This window comes from Sycon ciliatum, chromosome 1 (genome assembly GCF_964019385.1).
Source record: "Sycon ciliatum chromosome 1, ocSycCili1.1, whole genome shotgun sequence".
Lineage (NCBI taxonomy): Eukaryota > Metazoa > Porifera > Calcarea > Leucosolenida > Sycettidae > Sycon > Sycon ciliatum.
The window spans coordinates 96639474-96661625 of NC_088643.1; the positions used below are offsets into that span (position 1 = coordinate 96639474).

Consider the following 22152-nt stretch of genomic DNA (forward strand, 5'->3'; position numbering starts at 1 on the left):
TGTTGTCGGTTGTTGGGTGTTGTTGTTGGTTGGTGTTGGTTGGTGTTGGTTGTTGTTGGTTGTTGTCGGTTGTTGTCCGTTGTTGTTGGTTGTTGTTGGTTGTTGTTGGCTGTTGTTGGTTGTTGTTGTTTGTTGTTGTCGGTTGTTGGTTGTTGTTGTGTGTTGTTGTTGGTTGTAGTTGGTTGTTGTCAGTTGTTGTTGGTTGTTGGATGTTGTTGTCGGTTGTTGTCGGTTGTTGTTGGTTGTTGTTGGTTGTTGTTGGCTGTTGTTGGCTGTTGTTGGTTGTTGTTGGTTGTTGTTGTTTGTTGTTGTCGGTTGTTGGTTGTTGTTGTTTGTTGTTGTTGTTGGTTGTAGTTGGTTGTTGTCAGTTGTTGTTGGTTGGTGGATGTTGTTGTCAGTTGTTGTCGGTTGTTGTCGGTTGTTGTCGGTTGTTGTTGGTTGTTGTTGGCTGTTGTTGGCTGTTTTTGGTTGTTGTTGGTTGTTGTCGGTTGTTGTCGGTTATTGTGTTTTAATCGTTATTTTGTTCATTATCCAGGAGGATGTTGCTATGATCCAGTACCATTTTTTCGCATATATGAGACAAGTTTGTGTAACGTTAGTGTGACGTGGGGTATGCTGATTGGATGTGAGGTGGTGAGAGTATGCTGATTGGCCGATAACAATTAGTGGAAGGGATAAAGTAATGCGCTGCTCGTGCAGCGTAACCAAACACATGGTCTGTGGGAAACACCCTAGTAAAATAAAAATAATAATAATAACATGAATTGCCACCAGCACTTGAGAGACTCGAGCCTCGCCACCTTGTTCAAATCGGACTTGGTAGCTTCATACTGGAACTTAATCTTCTTCTTTTTGAGGTATGACCGTACAAAACGCGCTTGGATTTTTTCATTTTATTTTATTTTTTTATTTTTATTTTATTTTTTTTCATTGCAACTTTTTAGCAGATAGCAACTTTTTTAGCAGACTCGTGAAACAACGGTGAATCTGGAACGAATAAATGGTCCATGTCAAAGGCATGACGAGTCTCGAAGTCTTCACATTCACGATGGAACCTTGTCATGATTGACGCATTCCTTGATGGTGCGCACATGAAATCACCCTGGCTCATCTTTTCCAACTCCATTCTTTTCACATCCTGCAACCCATACCCTACTAGTATCAGTGGGGATGCTAGAATCAGAAGAGGCAAGGCAGCACTCTTCCGTGTATGTATTACTCGACACAACACCACCCATACTTGTTTTCTAGAAGTTTTGACTATAATGATATAATTATTGCAGCAGGAAGTAGTATACAGTCAAATAGGATAGGATAAGAATGAATGATCAACTGTCTGATAAAGAATGCAGTTCATTAAAGACTTATTGGAAGGTCTCTACCAGCTGATCGTCATGTTGGACGGCGACACTGCATAATGATATGAAGCTCTCAGTTAGCTGTTTCAGTTCCGTGGTAGAAAGTGTCATGTGTGCGTCCAGAGAACGATGAAAACATCTGGGGTCCACGTTGATGCAGACGATTGGAGCAACAGCAAGACGTACCTTCAACGCTTGCTCGTCAATGTCGAGGGAGACTGCCCCGGGGTAGATGAAAACATCTTGTTCCACATCCAGTTCGAACCAGCTGGTCGGGACTAGCTTGCTTTCACCGTTGATGTACACCCGACATTGACCGTAGGACGAACGTGATGGGTAGAAGTTGGTCTTGATCTTCTCCACACGTCCTCTTCGGAGAGTGTCACGGAGCGATGGACAAGTCTTGATCAAGTTCGTAATGATGAACTCAGTGGACTCATTCAGTTCGATGTAAACCTGTCCTTGAGCAGCTTTGCGAGCTGTTGCCGTACTACCACAGGCTGGTAGAGCTCCTGAAGGGAAGTACATCTTATAACCAGGCTTGTAGAAGGATCTACCTGATGACTTGTAGGACAGTTGCATGTCCTCCTGAAACCCATCTACCACAATCTCTTTGTGGAGCTTGGTAGGAGCAGGTGACACATAGCGACGCTTAGCCGGTACTGCCTTCGAAGAGAGCACAACTTGAGGAGGGTCAGCAGGAAGAGCGGAATTCTTCCTCACCCGCCGCTCGTATAGGTTATCCATCTTCCAGGAAGCGAAGGGAGAACAACTCATCAGCACTGTATTCGATGAACGAATGACTCGACTACAGGACAACCACCCGTATTTATACAAGGCAGAGACGGAGGCGGGTTGAAGTGATAAAATATGTGTCAGCTAGGTCAACCAATCACCATCAAGCCCGCCAAAAACATTTGACCACTCAGCATTGAGCCCACCAAAAACATTTGACCAACCAGCATCAAACCCGCCAAAAGCATTTTGTCCAATCAGCGGCATGCCCACCAAAATCATATCTCATCTTAAAGATTCCTTACATGATACCGCCACTTTAGTGAACTGATACAGTATGGAAATAAGATCAGAGTCAAACGTGTGCAAGTTCTGAATCACGTGATCAAGTGAATAGGTTTCCCAACAATAGGCATCAATCAATGATACCATAAGAGATGTATCAGATGCAGATAAAATCAGCAAATTCGTACGCAACGTGGACAGTTGAGAAGAAGACACCATCCTGGTCGACTCCATGAGACGCAGTACATATAGGAGTGGAAAATGCTGAGGAAGAGGTTTCATGATTCGACTGAACCTCAACCATGATACATTGCTACGAGGTAAGTAGGAACGCAGTTTACGTAGTACATCCACATTCGTATCGTATACTATGCAGGATAATGCTATAGCATAGTTTATACTCTTGTACAAACAGGATTTTTTCATCGCAAGTATCTGCTCCCGAAGAGTGAGTACGCAAAGCTGATCGGATAAGAGTTCAGTTTTCGAAAGAAAATGCAAAAGATGACGATCCACACCGCTTAACCGCTCATGTACCGCGTAAGGCTTCTTCATCAAACTACATCTCCTATGCACATCATCTTCAGGGAAGTAAATCACCGCCATGACAAGTCCACACGAAGAACACACGTATCTTCCTTCATGTAAAACATGATCAAGATGTTGACACTGTTTTTCCTCCACGTATTGCTCTTCTTCTTCTTCTTCTTCTTCTTCTTCTTCTTCTTCTTCTTCTTCTTCTTCGCGTTTTGTACGGTCATACCTCAAAAAGAAGAAGATTAAGTTCCAGTATGAAGCTACCAAGTCCGATTTGAACAAGGTGGCGGGGCTCGAGTCTCTCAAGTGCCGGTGGCAATTCATGTTCTTATTATTTTTATTTATTTTACTAGGGTGTTTCCCACAGACCATGTGTTTGGTTACGCTGCACGAGCAGCGCATTACTTTATCCCTTCCACTAATTGTTATCGGCCAATCAGCATACTCTCACCACCTCACATCCAATCAGCATACCCCACGTCACACTAACGTTACACAAACTTGTCTCATATATGCGAAAAAATGGTACTGGATCATAGCAACATCCTCCTGGACAATGAACAAAATAATGATTAAAACACAATAACCGACAACCACCGACAACAACCAACAACAACCAAAAACAGCCAACAACAGCCAACAACAACCAACAACAACAGACAACAACCGACAACAACCGACAACAACTGACAACAACATCCAACAACCAACAACAACTGACAACAACCAACTACAACCAACAACAACAACAAACAACAACAACCAACAACCGACAACAACAACAACCAACAACAACCAACAACAGCCAACAACAGCCAACAACAACCAACAACAACCAACAACAACCGACAACAACCGACAACAACATCCAACAACTGACAACAACTGACAACAACCAACTACAACCAACAACAACACACAACAACAACCAACAACCGACAACAACAAACAACAACAACCAACAACAGCCAACAACAACCAACAACAACCAACAACAACGGACAACAACCGACAACAACCAACAACAACCAACACCAACCAACAACAACCAACAACAACACCCAACAACCGACAACAACACCCAACAATCGACAACAGCACCCAACAACCGACAACAACCGACAACAACAACCAACAACAACCAACAACACCTGACAACAACCGACAACAACCAACAACGCCCAACAACAACCAACAACAACCAACAATAACCAACAACAACCGACAACAACCGACAACAACATCCAACAGCCAACAACAACCCACAATAATCAACAATAACAACCAACAACCGACAGCAACAACCAATAACAACCAACAACCGACAGCAACAACTAATAACAACATCAACAACGACGACGATAACGACGACAAGAACTGACAACAACATCAACAACAACCAACAACAACCAACGGCAAACGACAACAACCGACAACAACCGACAGCAACAGCCACCAACAAAATCAACAACAACGACGATAACGACGACAACAACATCAACAATGACGACGACGATAACGACGACAACCACAACAGTGTCCGGTAATGTGTGGTAGAGAATGGCAGTCAGCCAGACTGAGTACAGTTGAACATGTATAATAATAATAACACATTTCGCGTAGTTGAGCACTAAATAAAGAAATTCAGTGTTTTTCCCACTTCTGTCTTGTGAGCATCATCAGCAAGGTGTAGTAGCTGCTGATACTGATTTGTCCTCGAGTGTCGAGCTGCACAGTTTCTTCCAGTCTGTCTTGTCCTCTGCTTGTTGCCGGCACCTGGAAAGGTCTTCCATGGTCTTCATGGGCACACCCAGCTTATTCAACTGAGCGACCAGACTTGTGGCTAGTGTCAACCTTGGCCGCCCACGGGGTGCTTTGTTGCCCTTGTCCAAAGAGCCGCTCATGGCTACTTAGGGTGGCGTGTCCGTGTCCGTCTGTAGCACATGACTGGTCATTCGTAGTCGCCTACATGCAGCTGTGTCATGTATTACTACAAGAACTCAACCAAGTCCTCAGCAGTCATGGAGTAGCGGCAGGTTAGGCAAGTAGGGCTGGGGGCAGAACTGATCCACTCCTTGATGCAGTGGAAGTGAAATTCATGACCGCACTCCAACTTGGATAGAGGACGGTCCAGGGTATCCTGACAAATCACACAAATGGACTCATGACTTATTGCTGACGAGTCTACCTTAGTAGGCACTATATTGATGTACTGCAGCTCCATGGGGTGTATTGCCTGGTCTTGATGGTGGCTACCGTAATACACCCCGTTGAGGTACCACTGATAGATACCCTCCTCCTCCTGAGAGATGAAAGCAGGTCCATCTTCCCTATGCCGAAGGTTGTATCGGTACCACTCCCGTACACGATTGTTACCTTCCCTGCGTATCACCGCTGGCGCATTCTCCCTGTGGAGCCTTCCGTGGTGATACCACCGTAGAATACAGCATGTGGCGTCACAATAACTGACTGCAGGACCGCCGGCTCTAGACGCCGTTGAGGTAGTACTCGATGCTACCCCGTCCTATCCAAGCAGGTTCATTAACGCGATGAAGGCGACCTCCATAGCACCAGGCGGACACTCCCCTACTATCAACAAGAGCTGGTCCGTCCTCCCGATGGAGTCTACCATCGACGTGCCAAATTTCTTGCTGCGCGTTTTGATCTGCCAAGTCCACAACAGTTCTTATTAGCGTCCGCCTTTCTATTAGTAAAGGACCCGTGGTGAGAGACCACGACCGGTCGTCCACGTCTACACCGAATGTATCAGCCATATCTATTTACTGAGAATAATGTAACAACTCCTCCACAAACGCTTCTACAACTGACGTCTTCTTCATCCCCAGATAGGCGTTAGCCTTTGGGTAATCCTGAAACAAAGATTATTATTATTATCCTGGTTTTTTTTTCTTCCTCTTGGTGGTTTTGGATAAGAGTTGAAAAGTCCAAAAGGTCAACTGATGACCTTTGCATTACTTGGTATGATTGGATTTTAGCGGATGATGTCGGTATGCAGCTGGGGAGCGAATTCGACAGGAAGAAGGTAAAGGCCTTGCTTTGCGGTTCACACCTTCACTTCAGTATCATTACCCTGAAAAGAGTCCAAATGACGTTCACTTGTCACTGCGGTATCCGACTGACAGGGGTAATACCCCTATTCCAGCATCTGAGGCGGTGCGTCAAGCGCCGCCTCTTTCTCATAATATATTGTGACAAATGGTAAGTGTGCAGTGCTCCTAGCTCTCTCCCCCAACAAAAGAGCTCTATGACACTGTGCTTTCTGCGGTTTCTTTCGTTTTTACAGTGGAGAAAGGCTGGTGGGAGGCCAAGCCGTGGCCGCACATCTGGCGGGTGCGGCCCATCGAACCCGTTACTGGGAGGGCCGGCAGGTCGGGCTGCTGTTGCAGTCCGACTACCGGGACGCCATGGAGCGTATCAGGACCCTGTAAGTAAGCACTGCTCTGTCTACATGTATACTTATCCCCCTCGTTATAGCGATACTTACTTGTTTCGTATCCTCTTGTCTTACCCTGCTTCCGTATTCGTGACACTAATAGTGTTTGTGTGCGCTCATGCTTGGTTTTACAGATGATGATGATGTATGTATGAAGGTCTGGAGCTAGCTGCCGTCTTCGGGATGTGCCATTTGTTTCAAAATTATTTGTAAGTACTTGTAACAGGCGTAGTGTAGTAACTGTGTGTGTAGTGTAGTAACAGTGTGTAGTGTTTTGTGATGGTCCTGTGCTATAGCAGTCGTAATGTGTTGGGCTACTGAAGTACACTGCATGAAGGGGTATGTGTGGGTGCTTCGACACATTCTCGTGCTTCCTAAACCCTAGATACGTGTATAGCACTATAACCTAGATGTGTGTGCGCGCGTGCGTGTGTGTGTGTGTGTGTGCGTCCGCGCATGCGTGCGTGTGCGTGCATTGTGTTCTCTTCTACAGACTCATCCAAGTCCATTTACTTAGTAAATAAAAGTGTATTATAGTAAACAGTATTGTGTTTTGTTACGGTGAATATGTGGGGAATGGTGGACATGCCTTAGTGTGACTGGATACCCGCGGGTTGTGACTCTTTGCTGGCCACTCTGGATTCTCCAGTATAGATTCGGTACAGTGCAGAGGGGATTTGTGGTGCGTAGCAACACTGCTTCACTGTGACACCCCTTCAATAATTGTTTTGATGCATGATACTGCGGGCGTCGCCGGTTGATTCTAACTGAATTCCGATCAAAATAGAAATATGCATCTATTGCACCTGCATGGACAGTAGGCATTTCCCAAATCGGCCGGCCGAAAAATTCGCCGAAAAAAGTGGTTTTGAAGAAATTACCCATCTTTTCGCCGAATGTTCAAAAATTCGCATGTTGAATTCGCCGAAAACCGATGCTTCAGTGCTTCAACAGGGTGTATGTAAATGTACATGACGTAATGGGACCGGTGACTTCAAGTACTATGTCGAGCCGAATTCTGATCTTGGAGCTCATAATATGGCCGAATTTGAACATTCTCTTAACCGATCGAAAAACCGATTAGGCATGCTCTGTATGGGCAACTTGTCAGTGCACATCTACGATGTGCGAATAAAACGAGTGCATGGCACGTGAACTAACTAACACTTACTTGTTTGCTGCACATCTACGAAGTGCGAATCAGGAAGTAGTATAATGACACGTGTACTAGTACACCTTGTGTTGTACTGCGTCTTTCCCGCAAGCAGGGTCTCTGAAGGGTCACACGCTCCGCGTGCGTATGCACGCATGCGCAATATGTCATGCAATGCACATCTACGATGTGCAAATCAGGGAATAGTACGTATTTTACTACTCCCCGGTGCGAATGCACCGAACGTGCACAAGTGCACGTTCGCCACGGAAAAGAACCTTTATGGCACATTTATGGCATGCCAGGGGTCAAAGGTCAAACTCTGGGGGTCCCGGGGCCAGACCAAGCACGACCGACACAGTGTGCCTTATTTAACCCAAAGGTCAAAGGTCAAACCCTGGGGGAGTCCCGGGGCCAGACCCAGCACGACCGACACAGTGTGCCTTATTTGGCCCAAAGGTCAAAGGTCAAAAAGTGGCCCAGAACCTGCCCCGCACCTACTACTGACGTTACCCTACGGTCAAGGTGAGCCAGGCTAGGTTGGCGTCTTCGAGAGAATTGCTCGTGTGGCTGTTCAAAGTTGGCTCTACTAACACGGACAGAGAGGCCAATAAGATGGTGGTCGGACAGGCCATCGACGCTGTGAACAAATGTACTATGAAGAGACATGGGAGAGGAAGACGGAGCAGCCGTTGTCATTGTTGTCGGTATGAGTGCAAGGTCTAGGCATGACTGACTAGGAACTCTGGTGGGCTGTAGTATGACGTTTTGTAAGCTGTGGTCAGCGCAGAGGCCTTGTACATAGCGGGCGTTTGGGTGAGGTGGGACAGAGAGCATGTTGACATTGTAATCACCGAGGAGGAGGATGTCCGGACATGTTGCGGAGGCCATCTGCACGCTATTGTCGAGCTGCTCCCAGAAATCCACATGGCTGTCGGGAGCGCGGTATACGCAGCCGATGGATAGAAATGGATTCGTTCGGCTATGGGTGTGCAACCCAACGAATATGGTCTCGAGCCTGTCGTTTACTTGAAGTTGCCTGGATTTCAGTTGTTCCTGCACATACATGGCAACGCCGCCACCCTTTCTGCGATCAGCTCGGTCCCGGCGATAGAGAGTGTAGGCTGGTATAGCAAGATCGCAATTCATCACAGTAGAGTCCAAGCATGTTTCACTGATTGCTAGCACATCGATTCTCTACTTGTACATTATGCAATGGATTTCATGAGTTTTATTTCTTAGGCTACAGATGTTGATGTGGGCGATGGTTAAGCTCTTGATGGGTGAAGACGGACAATCAGGCACTGTTTGACTGGATGGATAGTTACAAGGATTTCTTAAAATGTGAGGTGCTGGGTCAGCGACGACATCTGTTGCTCGGAGATGAGGTGAAATAGCTGAGAGGGAGTGTTGCTGGTGATTACTTGGAGTAGTATAGTGCCGTAGGGGTTCTGATCCAAAAGTCACCTTTGACCCCTGGCTGCCTAATAAGGAAGAATAGTCCATATATGGCAGATGACCTTTGACCTTTGAGTTGACCTTTGACCTTTGAGGTACCATATAAGGCAGAATAGTCCATATATGGAAGATGTCATTTGACCTTTGACCTTTGGTGTTGACCTTTGACCTTTCCATATAAGGATGAATAGTCCATATATGGAAGATGACCTTTGACCTTTGACCTTTGGTGTTGACCTTTGACCCTTCCATATAAGGATGAATAGTCCATATATGGAAGATGACATTTGACCTTTGACCTTTGCTGTGACCTTTGACCTTTCCAAATACGGATGATTGGTCCATAGAAGGAATGTGACCTTTGACCTTTGGGATTGACCTCTGTGCTTGATAGAAGTGTCCTTATAAGGGAGGTGCACGTGGTTCAGGTCATATAAGGCATCTTCCATAGTGGGGAGAAGTGTCCTTATAAGGAAGTTGTACACGGATGACGTCATATAAGGCATGTGCCATAGTGGGGTGAAGTGTCCTTATAGGGAAGGTGTACACGGATAATGTCATAGAAGGCATGTGCCATAAAGGGGTGAAGTGTCCTTATAGGGAAGGTGTACACGGATGATGTCCTATAAGGCATATTCCATAGTAGGGTGAAGTGTCCTTATAGGGAAGGTGTACATGCTGTAGTTTTTAAATAAGGCATATTCCATAGTGGGTGGAAGATGCCTTATATGGCATGCGTATCCTGGCCAGGTCATATAAGGCATGCAGTTGAAACAATCATTGAGGTCCTTTCTGTCTGAGGCTTTGAAGAAAAGAAGCATCATGTAACAAAGCTGGGTTCGTACCCGCAACCTCTCGTACGGAAGGCATGAACTGTACCAAACGACCAGGACGACTACACACAAGACCCAAGGCTCAAATCGCCTATTTATACCCGGACCGTAAAGAAGAAAAAACGCATCATGTAACAAAGCTGGATTCGTACCCGCAACCTCTCGTACTGAAAGCACCAACTGTACCAAACCACCACGGACGACTATGCATAAGAGGGAAGGCTCAAATTGACTAGTTATACTAGGACGTATACATACATGTACATCCTCAGAACACTCGTTAACTATAATGTAGGGAATAAAAGAGGCAGAATGAATTGGCTACAAAAAAAAGTAACCCACACATACACACGCGCGCATGCGCGCACTCTGAAGCAACTGAATATACCATATATCATCTATCAAATAAATGAGGCAGACACACATACACATACACACACACACATACACATACACACACACACACACACACACACATACACACGCGCGCGTGCGCGCACTCTCAAGCAACTGAATATCCCATACATCACCTATTAAATAAATGAGACACACACACACACACACACACACACACACACACACACACATACACACACGCGCGTGCGCGCACTCTCAAGCAACTGAATATCCCATACATCACCTATTAAATAAATGAGACACACACACACACACACACACACACACACATACACACGCGCGCGTGCGCGCACTCTCAAGCAACTGAATTTACCAAGTCACTTAGGGATTAGCCGATGGCCGTAGGCTAAAGTTGTGATCCCATCATCAGCAATGTACCTTTTAGAATCAAAAGGAGACAGTGCCGTTTTCTTCATAGTCTGACCATAAATGTGGTGATGGTCACTTCGAAGACTTGGCATTGCTCTTGATATCGATGCCCCCTCCGTCAGGCACCTTCTGTAGTCTTCAATCGTCACCGTATCTCGCAACACATTCGTCTTCACTCCTTTTGCACGTTTGCCGCTTTCTTCGCCGTCGTAGGCATACATTTTCGAACTGCCGAAAAAAAAAAAAAAAAAAAAAAGAAGAGAAGAAAGAAAAATAGCATTTAATAGAAAATCTTTCAAACCCCCCAAAAAAGAAAAAAAAAGGCATTCTTATACCGAAATACATCGTGCACGACAGAGAGAGAGAGAGAGAGAGAGAGAGAGAGAGAGAGAGAGAGAGAGAGAGAGAGAGAGAGAGACAGAGTGAAAGAGACTTTAACTCACCGCAATCCGACAAATTCCGTGAGAAGTTTCCCGCCCATCTCATCCTTGAATTTTCCCAGCACTTTCTTATTTTTTTCTGTGTGGAGTGGGTGATCAGCCTTGAAGTTCGAGGTGTCGTAGTGATGTAGGTCTGTCATCATATCGTCCTGCATGCTCTGGGTCTGAATCTCAATGATCACACTATCAGTATCAGTGTAGAGCAGACGAATATCCTCACCATACCTCTTCTTCAGTACATGGTAGTAGAATGAAAACATGAGACACTTAGATAGGTCTAGAACACTCATGCCAACGTAAACCGGCTTATCCAACCGGACGCTCACTCGGTGGCTGAAGAGCGATATGAAAAGAAAGAAGAAACAAACACAAACACATACACACACACACACACACACACACACACACACACACACACACACACACACACACACACACACACACATATACGCACATAGGTGAACACCTGCTTGAATAGTATTCTTAAAGATGAAAAATATGAAAAAGAAAGAAGGAACTACAAGTTGGTGTAAGCATTATAAATATTCAATAAAGATCTAGTTTTTTCTTTCAGATGCATCAGAAATCCTCACCTACACACCCCCAGAAGATCATTGTCGTAGATAACGACACGGTCGAAACTAGGCTTAGCGACAGCTTTCAAGAGCCGGTGTTTCTCGTCTTCGGCTCTCATCAGATTCAAATTGACACGTTTCCTAACGTTCTCCATAGTCTTCCCGAATACTGCATTATTTAGCAACTGCAGTTGACACACACACACACACACACACACACGGAGAACAAAACTATTTTAGAAAAGCAGCATCAAAGAGAGAGAGAGCGAGATAGAGAGAGAGAGAGAGAGAGAGAGCGAGAGAGAGTTAGCGAGAGAGAGAGAGAGAGAGAGAGAGAGAGAGAGAGAGAGAGAGAGAGAGAGAGAGAGAGAGAGAGAGAGAGAGAGAGAAAGAGAGAGAGAGACAGAGACAGAAAGACATGCAGAGAGCACCCACCTTATACAAGTCTTTCTCGAAATCACTTGACGCCTGTTTTCTAAGCTCCGTATTCTTGCGGATGTAAGGCTCCATCCAAGGCTCTTGTTGGAACGATAGCACTTGACTCACACTAGTCACCTTCAGACCAAGCTCGATATACAGCTGGAGGTTTCTATAATGTAGTACATAGCTGGCTTTGTTGCATAAGTTTGGTACGAGCTTTGGCACGTTCAACCCCGTCACCTATACGGCATCACATGAGATAAAGAAAAGAAAAAGAAAAGACCCATCAGCACATGAACTCACGCGCATACATCATATATCCTGTATCATATCCAGGCAACAGACGTACAAACAACCTCAGTCATGAAAGCTATATAGTATCGATACAGTAGCACACGCACACACACACACACACACACACACACACACACACACACACACACACACACACACACACACGCACACACAACTATTTTACCTTCAACTTCTCAATCAATGTCCGCTGATATGGCGACATCATGTCTTCCGTCACAATCATTCGCTCTGGTGCTGGTGGATAATCGTTCAGATAGTCATGAACCTCCTCTGGCACGACTAGATCAACTTGCAGGAAGTAGCCGCGAGGTGAATCTATCGGTGACTTCAGGATAGTGTCCAGGAGTTCCTCTGTGGGCTCTTCCCACTGGAAGTCGGACACGGGCAAGTGCTGGGACATGGCCCAGCCATAGAGATTATTAGCATCTAAATACTGGATGTATGTCGTTGGTTTCGAATCATCGTATTCTTTCACTTCAGGGTTGTTCGCCCTGACATGACGGTGACTGACCATGCTGATTCCTCCTCGCATTCCACTTTCGACAAAGTTATGCATATCCACGTCTGTTAGTAGCTCCAACGACGTTTTTGTTGTCTTCAGCAAGGCATCCCATGCAAACCCAGGGAGCGTGAAATAATGTACGGGGTCCAACCCGTATGTCTCAAGAGCCATATCCCTGAAATGTTCGAAAACATCGCAGAGCAGAAGTACATCTGAAACATAAACACACACACACACACACACACACACGCACACACATACATACACAGAAGCAGATCATCTTTTTTAGTCTCCATGTCTTAAACAAGCCATGGGCGACCTATTTTCCAAGAGTCCTGGAATCAGGGTCTATATCAAACCTGTAAAGTATCAACTGGATCACAGGTGACTCTGTACTATATTTTCAACCCGGTCCAATCACCACCCAGCCGAGTCAATTACCCGGCTCACCCACCTCTGGAGCAGATACTGGGTAAGTGGAGAAGTAGACTATGACAACAAACAATTTTTTTTTTTTTCAAAATAATCGGTATTGTAATCGCTATTGTACTCTCACCTGTTGTCAAGTACAGATCATGATAATCTCCAAAGTTGTTGCAGTTGAAAACATCCCACACACTCCTGGCATGTGCATACTCATCATCGCTGACTCCCTGGATTTATACACATACGCACATACACATATACAGACACACGCACGCACGCACGCAAACACAGATGTGCGCATACACAGAGCCATATCAATATTCAAAGACCAGTCCATGGATAGGAACAAAGAACGACCACCAAACAAGAGAGCAGAGAAAAAGCAGGAAAAAACAAGTATCTTAGTTCATATGAAAACTTAATAATCTTTACCTTTCCAGAAAGAGTCGAGTGAAATGCTTCTTTCGGTGGTAAGGATAGCTCTTCGAAAGTGTCGAATGATGTGACATGTTCATATGGGTACACTCCTTTTCTCATCACCAGGGCGCGCTGCTCAGCTTGAGTAAAGTAGGCCTCTGTATGATGAAATGCATCCGTCGGAGTGGACTGTACGAGTTTGTCCAATGATGCATTCAGAAATGCTAGACTATCAAGGAATGTGAACTGACGCCACGTAAATGCAATATACTTCTCCGTGTTGGATGGAATTACATCAATCTTGCCGAGGTGTCTCGTCTAATTTTCAAAAAACAAGAAAGAAAGAAAAAACAACACGAGAAGAAGGACAAGCATGAGGTTGAGAGAAAGGTTTTTGATGAATGTCATCAAGAGCAACAACCATGAGAATAAGGAATTTTTTTCCAGCACAAAGGTATTCAATCAACTTACACGAATGCGTCCTTTACTGTCCGGATACGTTACAATGTCCGTCGTAGTCTTTCCGAGAGTTGATATGATGTGGTGAGCATCATAACCCTTGAGGTTGTGAAAGATGACTGGGATTCTAATCGTTTGAGGGCAAATTCTAAGTCTCAAGTTGCATCTATTATGAGCAGCTCCACGAAATTCACCCGTGATATGATCATGATCGGCCACACGATCGGCCAGGAGAGGCTCATCGCAAATCCAGCAATTAGCAGCTTCTTGGAACTGTTGTCTCTGCGCTTCAGTCATAGTCATAGGTAGAGGAGTGGATAAGTCATCTCTGATAGTTTCCTCATCACTTTCTAGCTCGAGGAGAAATCGTTCAATTGCATCAACGCCTGAGATGCACAAAAGCACATGCACGAACAAATACACACACACACACGCGCGCACGCACACGCACGAACACACACGACCGCACGAACACACGAATGCATACACACACACACACACACACACAGATCATTTGATCATTAACCATTTAACACCCATCGTCGGAGGTGATGATAGCGATGCTACAGCAGAGAGAGAGAGAGAGAGAGAGAGAGAGAGAGAGAGAGAGAGAGAGAGAGAGAGAGAGAGAGAGAAAGAGAGAGAGAGAGAGGCAAAAGAACATAAAGAAATAATGTTACCTCTGTAGAAGAAGCGTTTCGTTTGAAGTCCATCAGATCTGACAATGACATAACTGATTGAACACGGATGATGTTCGCTTTCACGCACCGTCTTTGCACCATGCTGGGTGTGAGGTATGATCGGAGTAATCAACGACTCACAATCTGCATAGATGACCTAGGATAGTAGTGTTCACATCACATCACATCGCATCATACACCCACACACACACACGCACACGCACACACACGCGCGCACACACACAAACACACACACACACACGCACACACACACACAAGAATCTGTGTTTGTAACCACATCAATTGCACTGGAAAGTGTCCATCTATATCAAGAACATATCTAGGGATTATAATGTACTTGCATGTCTATACTATGTGCATGTTGACTCAAGGAACTAGATGATACTAAACAATAGCACATGCAAGGCTTTAAAGAATAACTTACATAGGGGCATTTCAGTTGCTTGTGATAATTCTTGAAGCAAACGTGTTCGCCTTTCTCTGGCAATATCGTCCTTGCAATGTGATGATTCGAGCAATAATTGAGATGCTTGGCCAGCATTTCCTCAGAACCATGGCCCGATAGGCAGCGCATACAGTAGTGTGTTTGACTGTTATACTTGGTGCGATCAGAACACAGGCTGTTGAAGTTCTTGATCCATACCCAATGTCTTTTCGTGCCACTACTTATCAACATCAGGTTCACAGCTAGTTCCGGGCTTTTGCTTAGTTGCAGAGGATACACCTTTTCATCATCGTCCACCCCGAACACATTGATGAGCAGCCCATTCATCTTCTCTACCTGCATGCATGAAAATAGAAGTATGTTCATGCACCAAACAAACACACACACACACACACGCACCGCACGCGCGCTCGCGCACACACACACACACACGCACGCACACACAAACACACGCACACACACATGCATATCAATGAATAGTACTCTTACACTCCTCATGAACTATAAAAAAAAAACACCTCAGCTAAGTTTGATATTAACTCACCTTCTTGATATCTGACAATTTTGCAGGGAAATCCACACCTGTAAAGTCGAGATCTTGCGCATAGGGAGCATACTGGCTGACACGCTCAGTATGTAGCTCTACTGGATGCAGCGCTGAAAGTAGGGCCCACCTTCAAATAGCAATGCACGCACACACACACACACACACACGCACACATGCATACACGTGCGCATGCACACACATATACACATACACACACACACACACACACACACACACACACACACACACGTAGGTGTACAAGCATGAGTAGTTACAGTAAATCTGATGTAGTACTTGGACTTGACCATCATCACAACCACATACATTACGAAGAAACTCTTCTGGTCACAATTGCATTGGGAAGAACAGCTCGTACTCGGATTTATCATGTACACCAGGTAGTGATCACGTGTTTACATATTCCTACTCGTACTCACTTTAGACACTGCTCATCATCATTTCTCACGTTTACAATGGCCTTCTTCAACTGGAGATAGCGTGGTAGAGGGAAGTAGGAACTACCTCGAAGTGGGCTGTATTTAGCCAAGTCGACAAACATCCTGATAACTCCATCTATCACCCACCCAGATCCCTCATTCACCCACGTATCGAGCTGTAAGAATAACAGGATAAGAAAAAAGAAAAAGACATACGAACAACGATCCACCAGAAAATATGTCGAGCACACTGCGAGAACTGATTCCGAACAATCGCTCTCTCTCTCTCCGTCTCTCTCTCTCGCATAGTACATCAGCATCCATAGAGTGGAGAGCACAAGCATGCACACTGTTATTATTCACACTCAGCTCAAGTCGAGAAACAGCTGGAAACAAACAACCCATAATGTTTTTGTTCACTGCAAACTATCAACAGCATGCAAGATACCATGCACACGCATACAGAACTAGAAGTAATTTTTGAATTTCTTTTGAATTTTATTTCTCTCTTTCTTTCTTTTTGCGGATCGTTCGATGAGTAACATTACGTAATTACGTGTCGCCCGTCGGCGTGACGGTGACGTCGCGATCTCCCATGCGCAAACATATCGAAACCAAAAACAACGGTGAAAGAAAAACAACAGCTCCAGAACGAATGCCCATTTTGGCTCTGCGTACGACATACAAGCCAGCCGGTTGTACAAACAACTACAACTAGAACGGATACGGTCTGTGTGTGTGTGTGTGGGTGATCCTTTCTTCTTCATCATAGATTATGCATATATGACAATCCGGTATCTCCGGTATAGACGGTACCGTACTCACTCGTCTTTCGATGTCGGCATAGGACGAGTCTAGCGCATCACGAATCTCGTGAGTGTTCAGCACGGTTATCGTCGTGTTTCTGAGATACGGCTGTGCATGTTTAACACCTTCTTCGCCCTTGTCTAGTTTCAGCAGAATCTGTAACAGTTCCCTGTTAGCGCTAACCTTATCTGCCCTCTAGCTCTGTATCTTGCACCTTTCCCTATCCTGTCAGCACGCGCGTTATCACCTTAGGGCACGAAGTGCCCTATATCAGTTGTGTTGCCTTGAGCAAGCATTGTCTTTTCCAAGAATACCTTCAAACGGTTACACTGGTAGCGGAGGATGGTTAACATGGTGTTCTTGGAGCTCGCCATTGTCGTGGCGATCCTTGTTTTTTCTGTGTTGCTATTCAGGTTGGCCAGCGAGGTCCGTGAAGCCAGTCGCCAAGTCAGCGCCCGTCTGAGCAACCGACAACAACCGCTCCCTGTGCCGCCCGCTCATTCGTCCGGGAAGCCTCGGCACGCTAAGGAGCCGCCGATCTTCGATGGCAAGCCCTCGCAGTTCAAGGAGTGGGCTTTCTCCATTGAGCTGGCGATTCGGTCACTGGGAATCACCGACTCATCGGTGATGGTGGATTACGCAGCGGGCTTCCTGAGCGGCAACGCCAAGCTATGGCTCATCGCATCGTTGGATACGGGTGTGGAGTTCTCGACGTGGCCAGCGCTGCGTGAAGCCCTCGCCAAGGTGTACGGTCCGTTGCATCATCAAGAGCGGGTGCGACTGGATCTCTTCGCTGTCAGGCAGCACTCAAGCTTGGAGAGCTATGTCACCGAGTTCTCGCGCCTAAGCCTACAAGTGCCTGAGATCGACGAGCTGACCCGAGGACTGCTGTTCGTAAATGGACTGCACCCATCTGTCAAGACCCGGGTGCTGCGAGAGCACCCCACTGATCTGAGCCAAGCGATCAGGTCAGCGCAAACGGCGGACCAACAGCCGAACCTGATTCAGCACCGAAGTCAGCCCGTACGACCCCAAAGGCTAACACCGGAGGAGAGGCGTCACCTGAGTCGGCAGGGTGGATGCTTCGCTTGTCGGAAGCCAGGTCACCTAGCTCGGGATTGTCCCAGCAATCAACACCCAAACGCTGGTCGCCAGTGAAAAATGGCGTGCGCTCGCTGGCGACCAAGCGGAAAGCACCCAACGGTTACCCGGTTGACATACGCAACCGTTACAGCGTACTAGAGCTGGAAGAACCGACGCTGCAAGCTGATTCGGAAGATGTTGCCGAACAGGAATCCCATGTCAGCAACGTTGATATCGCAGTACAGGACACGGAGCTTCCTTTGGAGCATGACCTTCTCCGTGTTGAGGGCAGGATCAACGGCCGCCGGGCAATTATGCTTATTGACTCGGGATCGACGCACGACTTCATATCGGAAGCTTTCGTGCAAAGAAACGGCCTTGTTACGGAGAGCAAGGACGAAACACTGAAGGTAACCCTGGCTGATGGCTCATCGACATCATCGGAACTGCAGAGGACCGGTCCGGTAAAGGTTATCGTGAAAGACTTCAGCGACACCCAATCTTTCACAGTTTTTCCGTTGAGCCGCTATGATGCTATCCTGGGCAAGCCATGGCTGACCAGACACAACCCGGATATCAACTTTCAGACCAACGAAGTCAAACTGAACGGAGAGCCGCTCATTGCTAAACCCCCTTCCAGCCAAAATAGTGATACGGAGCGTCAGGAGTCGCCGCCAATTGAGAGCATGCTCATATCTGGTTCTCAGGCTCGCCGCGAGTTGAGGAAAGGCGCGCAGGGAATCCTGGCGTGGGTCAACGCTACTGACGACGAGGAGGAGGACAGCAAGCCATCAGCCGCCAGACAACACCCAGATCATCAAGAGCAGCTGGCTAACCTTCTGCGGCGGTACTCGGACATCTTTCCAGACGACCTGCCGACCGAGCTTCCGCCAGAGAGGGATGTCGACCATGAGATTGTGACTGAGGAGGGTGCCGTTCCTCCATCACGGGCTGCCTACCGTCTCCCCAAACCCGAGATGGACGAATTGCAAGCCCAGCTCACGGAACTCCTCCGCAAGGGCTTCATCGAACCCAGCAAGTCACCATACGGTGCCCCAGTCTTTTTCGTTAAAAAGTCTGATGGCTCATTGCGCATGGTTTGTGATTGGCGGAATTTGAACAGGATCACCATCAAAAACAAAGCTTGCCTCCCAAACATTGATGACCTGTTTGATACCATTCAAGGTAGCTCATACTTCAGTAAGCTGGATTTACGCTCGGGATATAATCAGCTTAGGATCCGTCAGGAAGATGTACCTAAGACGGCTATCAATACTCCCTTCGGTCATTTCCAGTTCCGGGTTATGGGCTTTGGATTAACTAACGCCCCTGCCACGTTTCAGTCATTGATGAACAGTATTCTCCAACCGTACTTACGGCGGTTTGTGGTAGTGTTTCTGGATGATATTCTTATCTTCAGCAAATCCTGGCAGGATCATCTTGAACATATCCAGACAGTTCTTGAGACGCTCCGGAAAAATAGGCTATTCTGTAAGCAGTCGAAATGTGAGTTTGGTGTCAAGGATGTTCTGTTTCTAGGGCATCGCATCGACGGTGAATGTATCGCTCCAGATCCAAAGAAGCTTAAAGCAGTGAGGGAATGGCAGCCACCGACGACAGTTACGGAGGTGAGACAGTTCCTTGGTTTTGCGAACTACTTTAGAAGATTTATTGAGCACTACTCTACTATATCGCGGCCATTAGAGGAGATCACTGGCAAACATGCCAGGTTCGAATGGAGTGGCCCCCGTCAGCATGCATTCGAATCCCTGAGACAGGCCTTGTTGAGTGCACCGCTGTTGAAACTAGCAAACGTGCAGAAGCCTTTCAGAGTTGCAACAGACGCAAGTGATTTTGCAATAGCAGGCGTCCTTCTCCAACAGGGGGAAAGCGATAGTGCTTGGCATCCTGTGGCATATGCCAGTCGTAAGCTGTCACAAGCGGAGCGAAATTACACTGCTGCAGAACGCGAAACCCTGGCGGTGGTGTTTGCACTGCGATCCTGGAGAATTTATCTATTCCAGCATTTTGAAGTGTTCAGTGACAGCATGGCCGTAGTCTACTTGAGCACAAAAGCCAATCTCACTAAGCGCGAAGCTAGATGGGTTGAATTTCTTGCAGACTATGACTTCACAGTTAATCACAAACCCGGCAAGGAAAATATGGCTGATGCGTTATCCCGCCGCCCTGATCTGCGCGGGTCAGCAATTGGCAATGTAGTTGAGGAAAAGGATTGCCCACCCATCCTACCAGCACCCCATCTGAATACGATTGAGTTTGCTTTGGAACTGAGTGATAGGGTTGCTGAGATGATTTCGGAAGCATATCAGAATGACGAGCAGCTTTCCCCAATAATTCAGCGGCTGCGCGGCGATTCCTCTGATAATCTACACGAGCGGTACTATTGGGATGAAGAGTCCAGGTACCTATACCTCCGTGCAGCACCAAACAATCGCTTGTGTGTACCCAAGTGTGCAGTAAGGCTTCAGCTCCTGCAGGAGTACCACGACTGTGTTACGGCAGGCCATCAGGGACGGGATCGTACATATTTCCGGCTTCGTCAATTCTTCTACTGGCCCAAGATGGGCCTTGACGTGAAGAAATTTGTTAAGTCTTGCGGCATATGTCAGCGCACTAAGGGTGGGTTGCCTAGATCCGGTTTGCTGCAATCGCTCCCAGTACCAGACACCCCCTGGAAAGATATTTCCATGGACTTTATCGTTGGCTTACCCCAGACCCCTCAGGGCTTTGATGCAATTTATACATTTGTTGACCGGCTTACAAAATGTGTCCATTTAGTCCCCACGACTTCCAAAATTGACGCTAAGGGTTCTGCTGATTTGTATCTCCAGAATGTGTTTAGATTACACGGTTTGAGTTCCACTATTGTTTGTGATCGGGACCCAAGATTTACTTCTGAATTTTTCCGGGAATTGTTTCATCAATTGGGTACCACCTTGTCGTTTAGTACTGCCAATCACCCACAGACCGATGGGCAGACTGAGAGAATGAATAGAGTAATTGAGGATGTGCTTAGAGCGTTTGTTAACCACAAACAAGATAATTGGGACAAGCTTCTGCCTCTTTGCGAATTTGCAATTAATAGTTCATATCAGTCTTCCACTTCTAGCACGCCGTTTTATCTAAATTATGGACTTAATCCCAAGTCCCCGCCAGATTTCCTGGCACGGAGGGGAGGAGGGAGTGCCCCAGACTGGCTCCAGGATCGGGCGGATGCCGTCAAGTTGGCAAAGGACGCCATGATTGCCGCTCAGGCTAGACAAGCTCAGTATGCAGACAGGGGAAGGGTGCCCAGCAACCTGAAGGTTGGCGACATGGTGCTGGTGTACAAGGATTTCCTAACAACCGCAGAAGCCCGGGATCAGCCTTCACAGAAGCTACGCCCTAAGTGGTTCGGGCCCTACCCAATCATCAAGAAGATCGGACCCAACGCCTATCAGCTGGATCTACCCAGCGCTATTCGGTGCCACCCTGTCTTCAATGTCACTGCTCTGCGCCGGTATGAGCAGAATACTATTCCCGGCAGGCGGCAGCCACCCCCGCCACCGTTCACTGACTTGCATGGTCAGACCAGATACATGGTGGAGAAGATTCTTGACGATCGCCAGCGAAGGCATCAGACTCAGTACCTTGTCAAGTGGCAAGGGTACCCAGACGACGAAGCGACCTGGGAGCCAGAAGAGAACTTGCTGGACGAGGCCGGTAGGCCGATAGTTGCTCTGAGGCATTACAGGGCGTCCAGGGCATGTTAGTGACACTATGGTTACAGCGAAATGTTACTCGCTCAAATTCAATTGCACGTGTACCTTGAGAATTCCCACTTGATCCTTGTTGTGTTAAGCAATCCATTCCCCTCCTGTTTTAGATTTTCCCCATTTCCGTTATCTTCACTCGCCTGACTGTCCTTGGTTACCTTGCACGGTGCTTCAATTAGATGAGCGTTGTTGGGTTGACACGA

General features: G+C 46.7%; 1 protein-coding gene across 2 annotated transcripts; it reads right to left on the bottom strand.

Annotated features, from left to right (window-relative positions):
* Positions 1-10023: 10023 nt before the first annotated feature.
* Positions 10024-16640, bottom strand: LOC135807189 (uncharacterized). Of its 2 annotated transcripts, XM_065321203.1 has the most exons (12): positions 16284-16640; positions 15844-15973; positions 15279-15635; positions 14834-14990; positions 14166-14539; positions 13710-14012; positions 13408-13504; positions 12513-13063; positions 12050-12274; positions 11633-11799; positions 11043-11372; positions 10024-10827 (listed from the first exon to the last, which is right to left on the bottom strand). In XM_065321203.1, the coding sequence occupies exons 1-12, from the start codon at positions 16625-16627 to the stop codon at positions 10548-10550; spliced, it is 3315 nt and encodes a 1104-aa protein (XP_065177275.1). In that variant the 5' UTR covers positions 16628-16640; the 3' UTR covers positions 10024-10547. The 2 variants fall into 2 exon arrangements, with proteins under 2 accessions (XP_065177275.1, XP_065177276.1); XM_065321204.1 differs by lacking the exon at positions 15279-15635.
* Positions 16641-22152: the final 5512 nt, after the last annotated feature.

What these genes read in the sequence shown, in the direction of transcription:
- LOC135807189 (XM_065321203.1), bottom strand. Translation starts at nt 16,627, where the DNA reads ATGCTTGTGCTCTCCACTCTATGGATGCTGATGTACTATGCGAGAGAG. An exon ending in TCGAGAAAGACTTGTATAAG is followed by an intron (nt 11,800 to 12,049) that starts GTGGGTGCTCTC and finishes TGTCAACTGCAG; the next exon opens with TTGCTAAATAATGCAGTATT. An exon ending in ACGGAATTTGTCGGATTGCG is followed by an intron (nt 10,828 to 11,042) that starts GTGAGTTAAAGT and finishes TTTTTTCGGCAG; the next exon opens with TTCGAAAATGTATGCCTACG.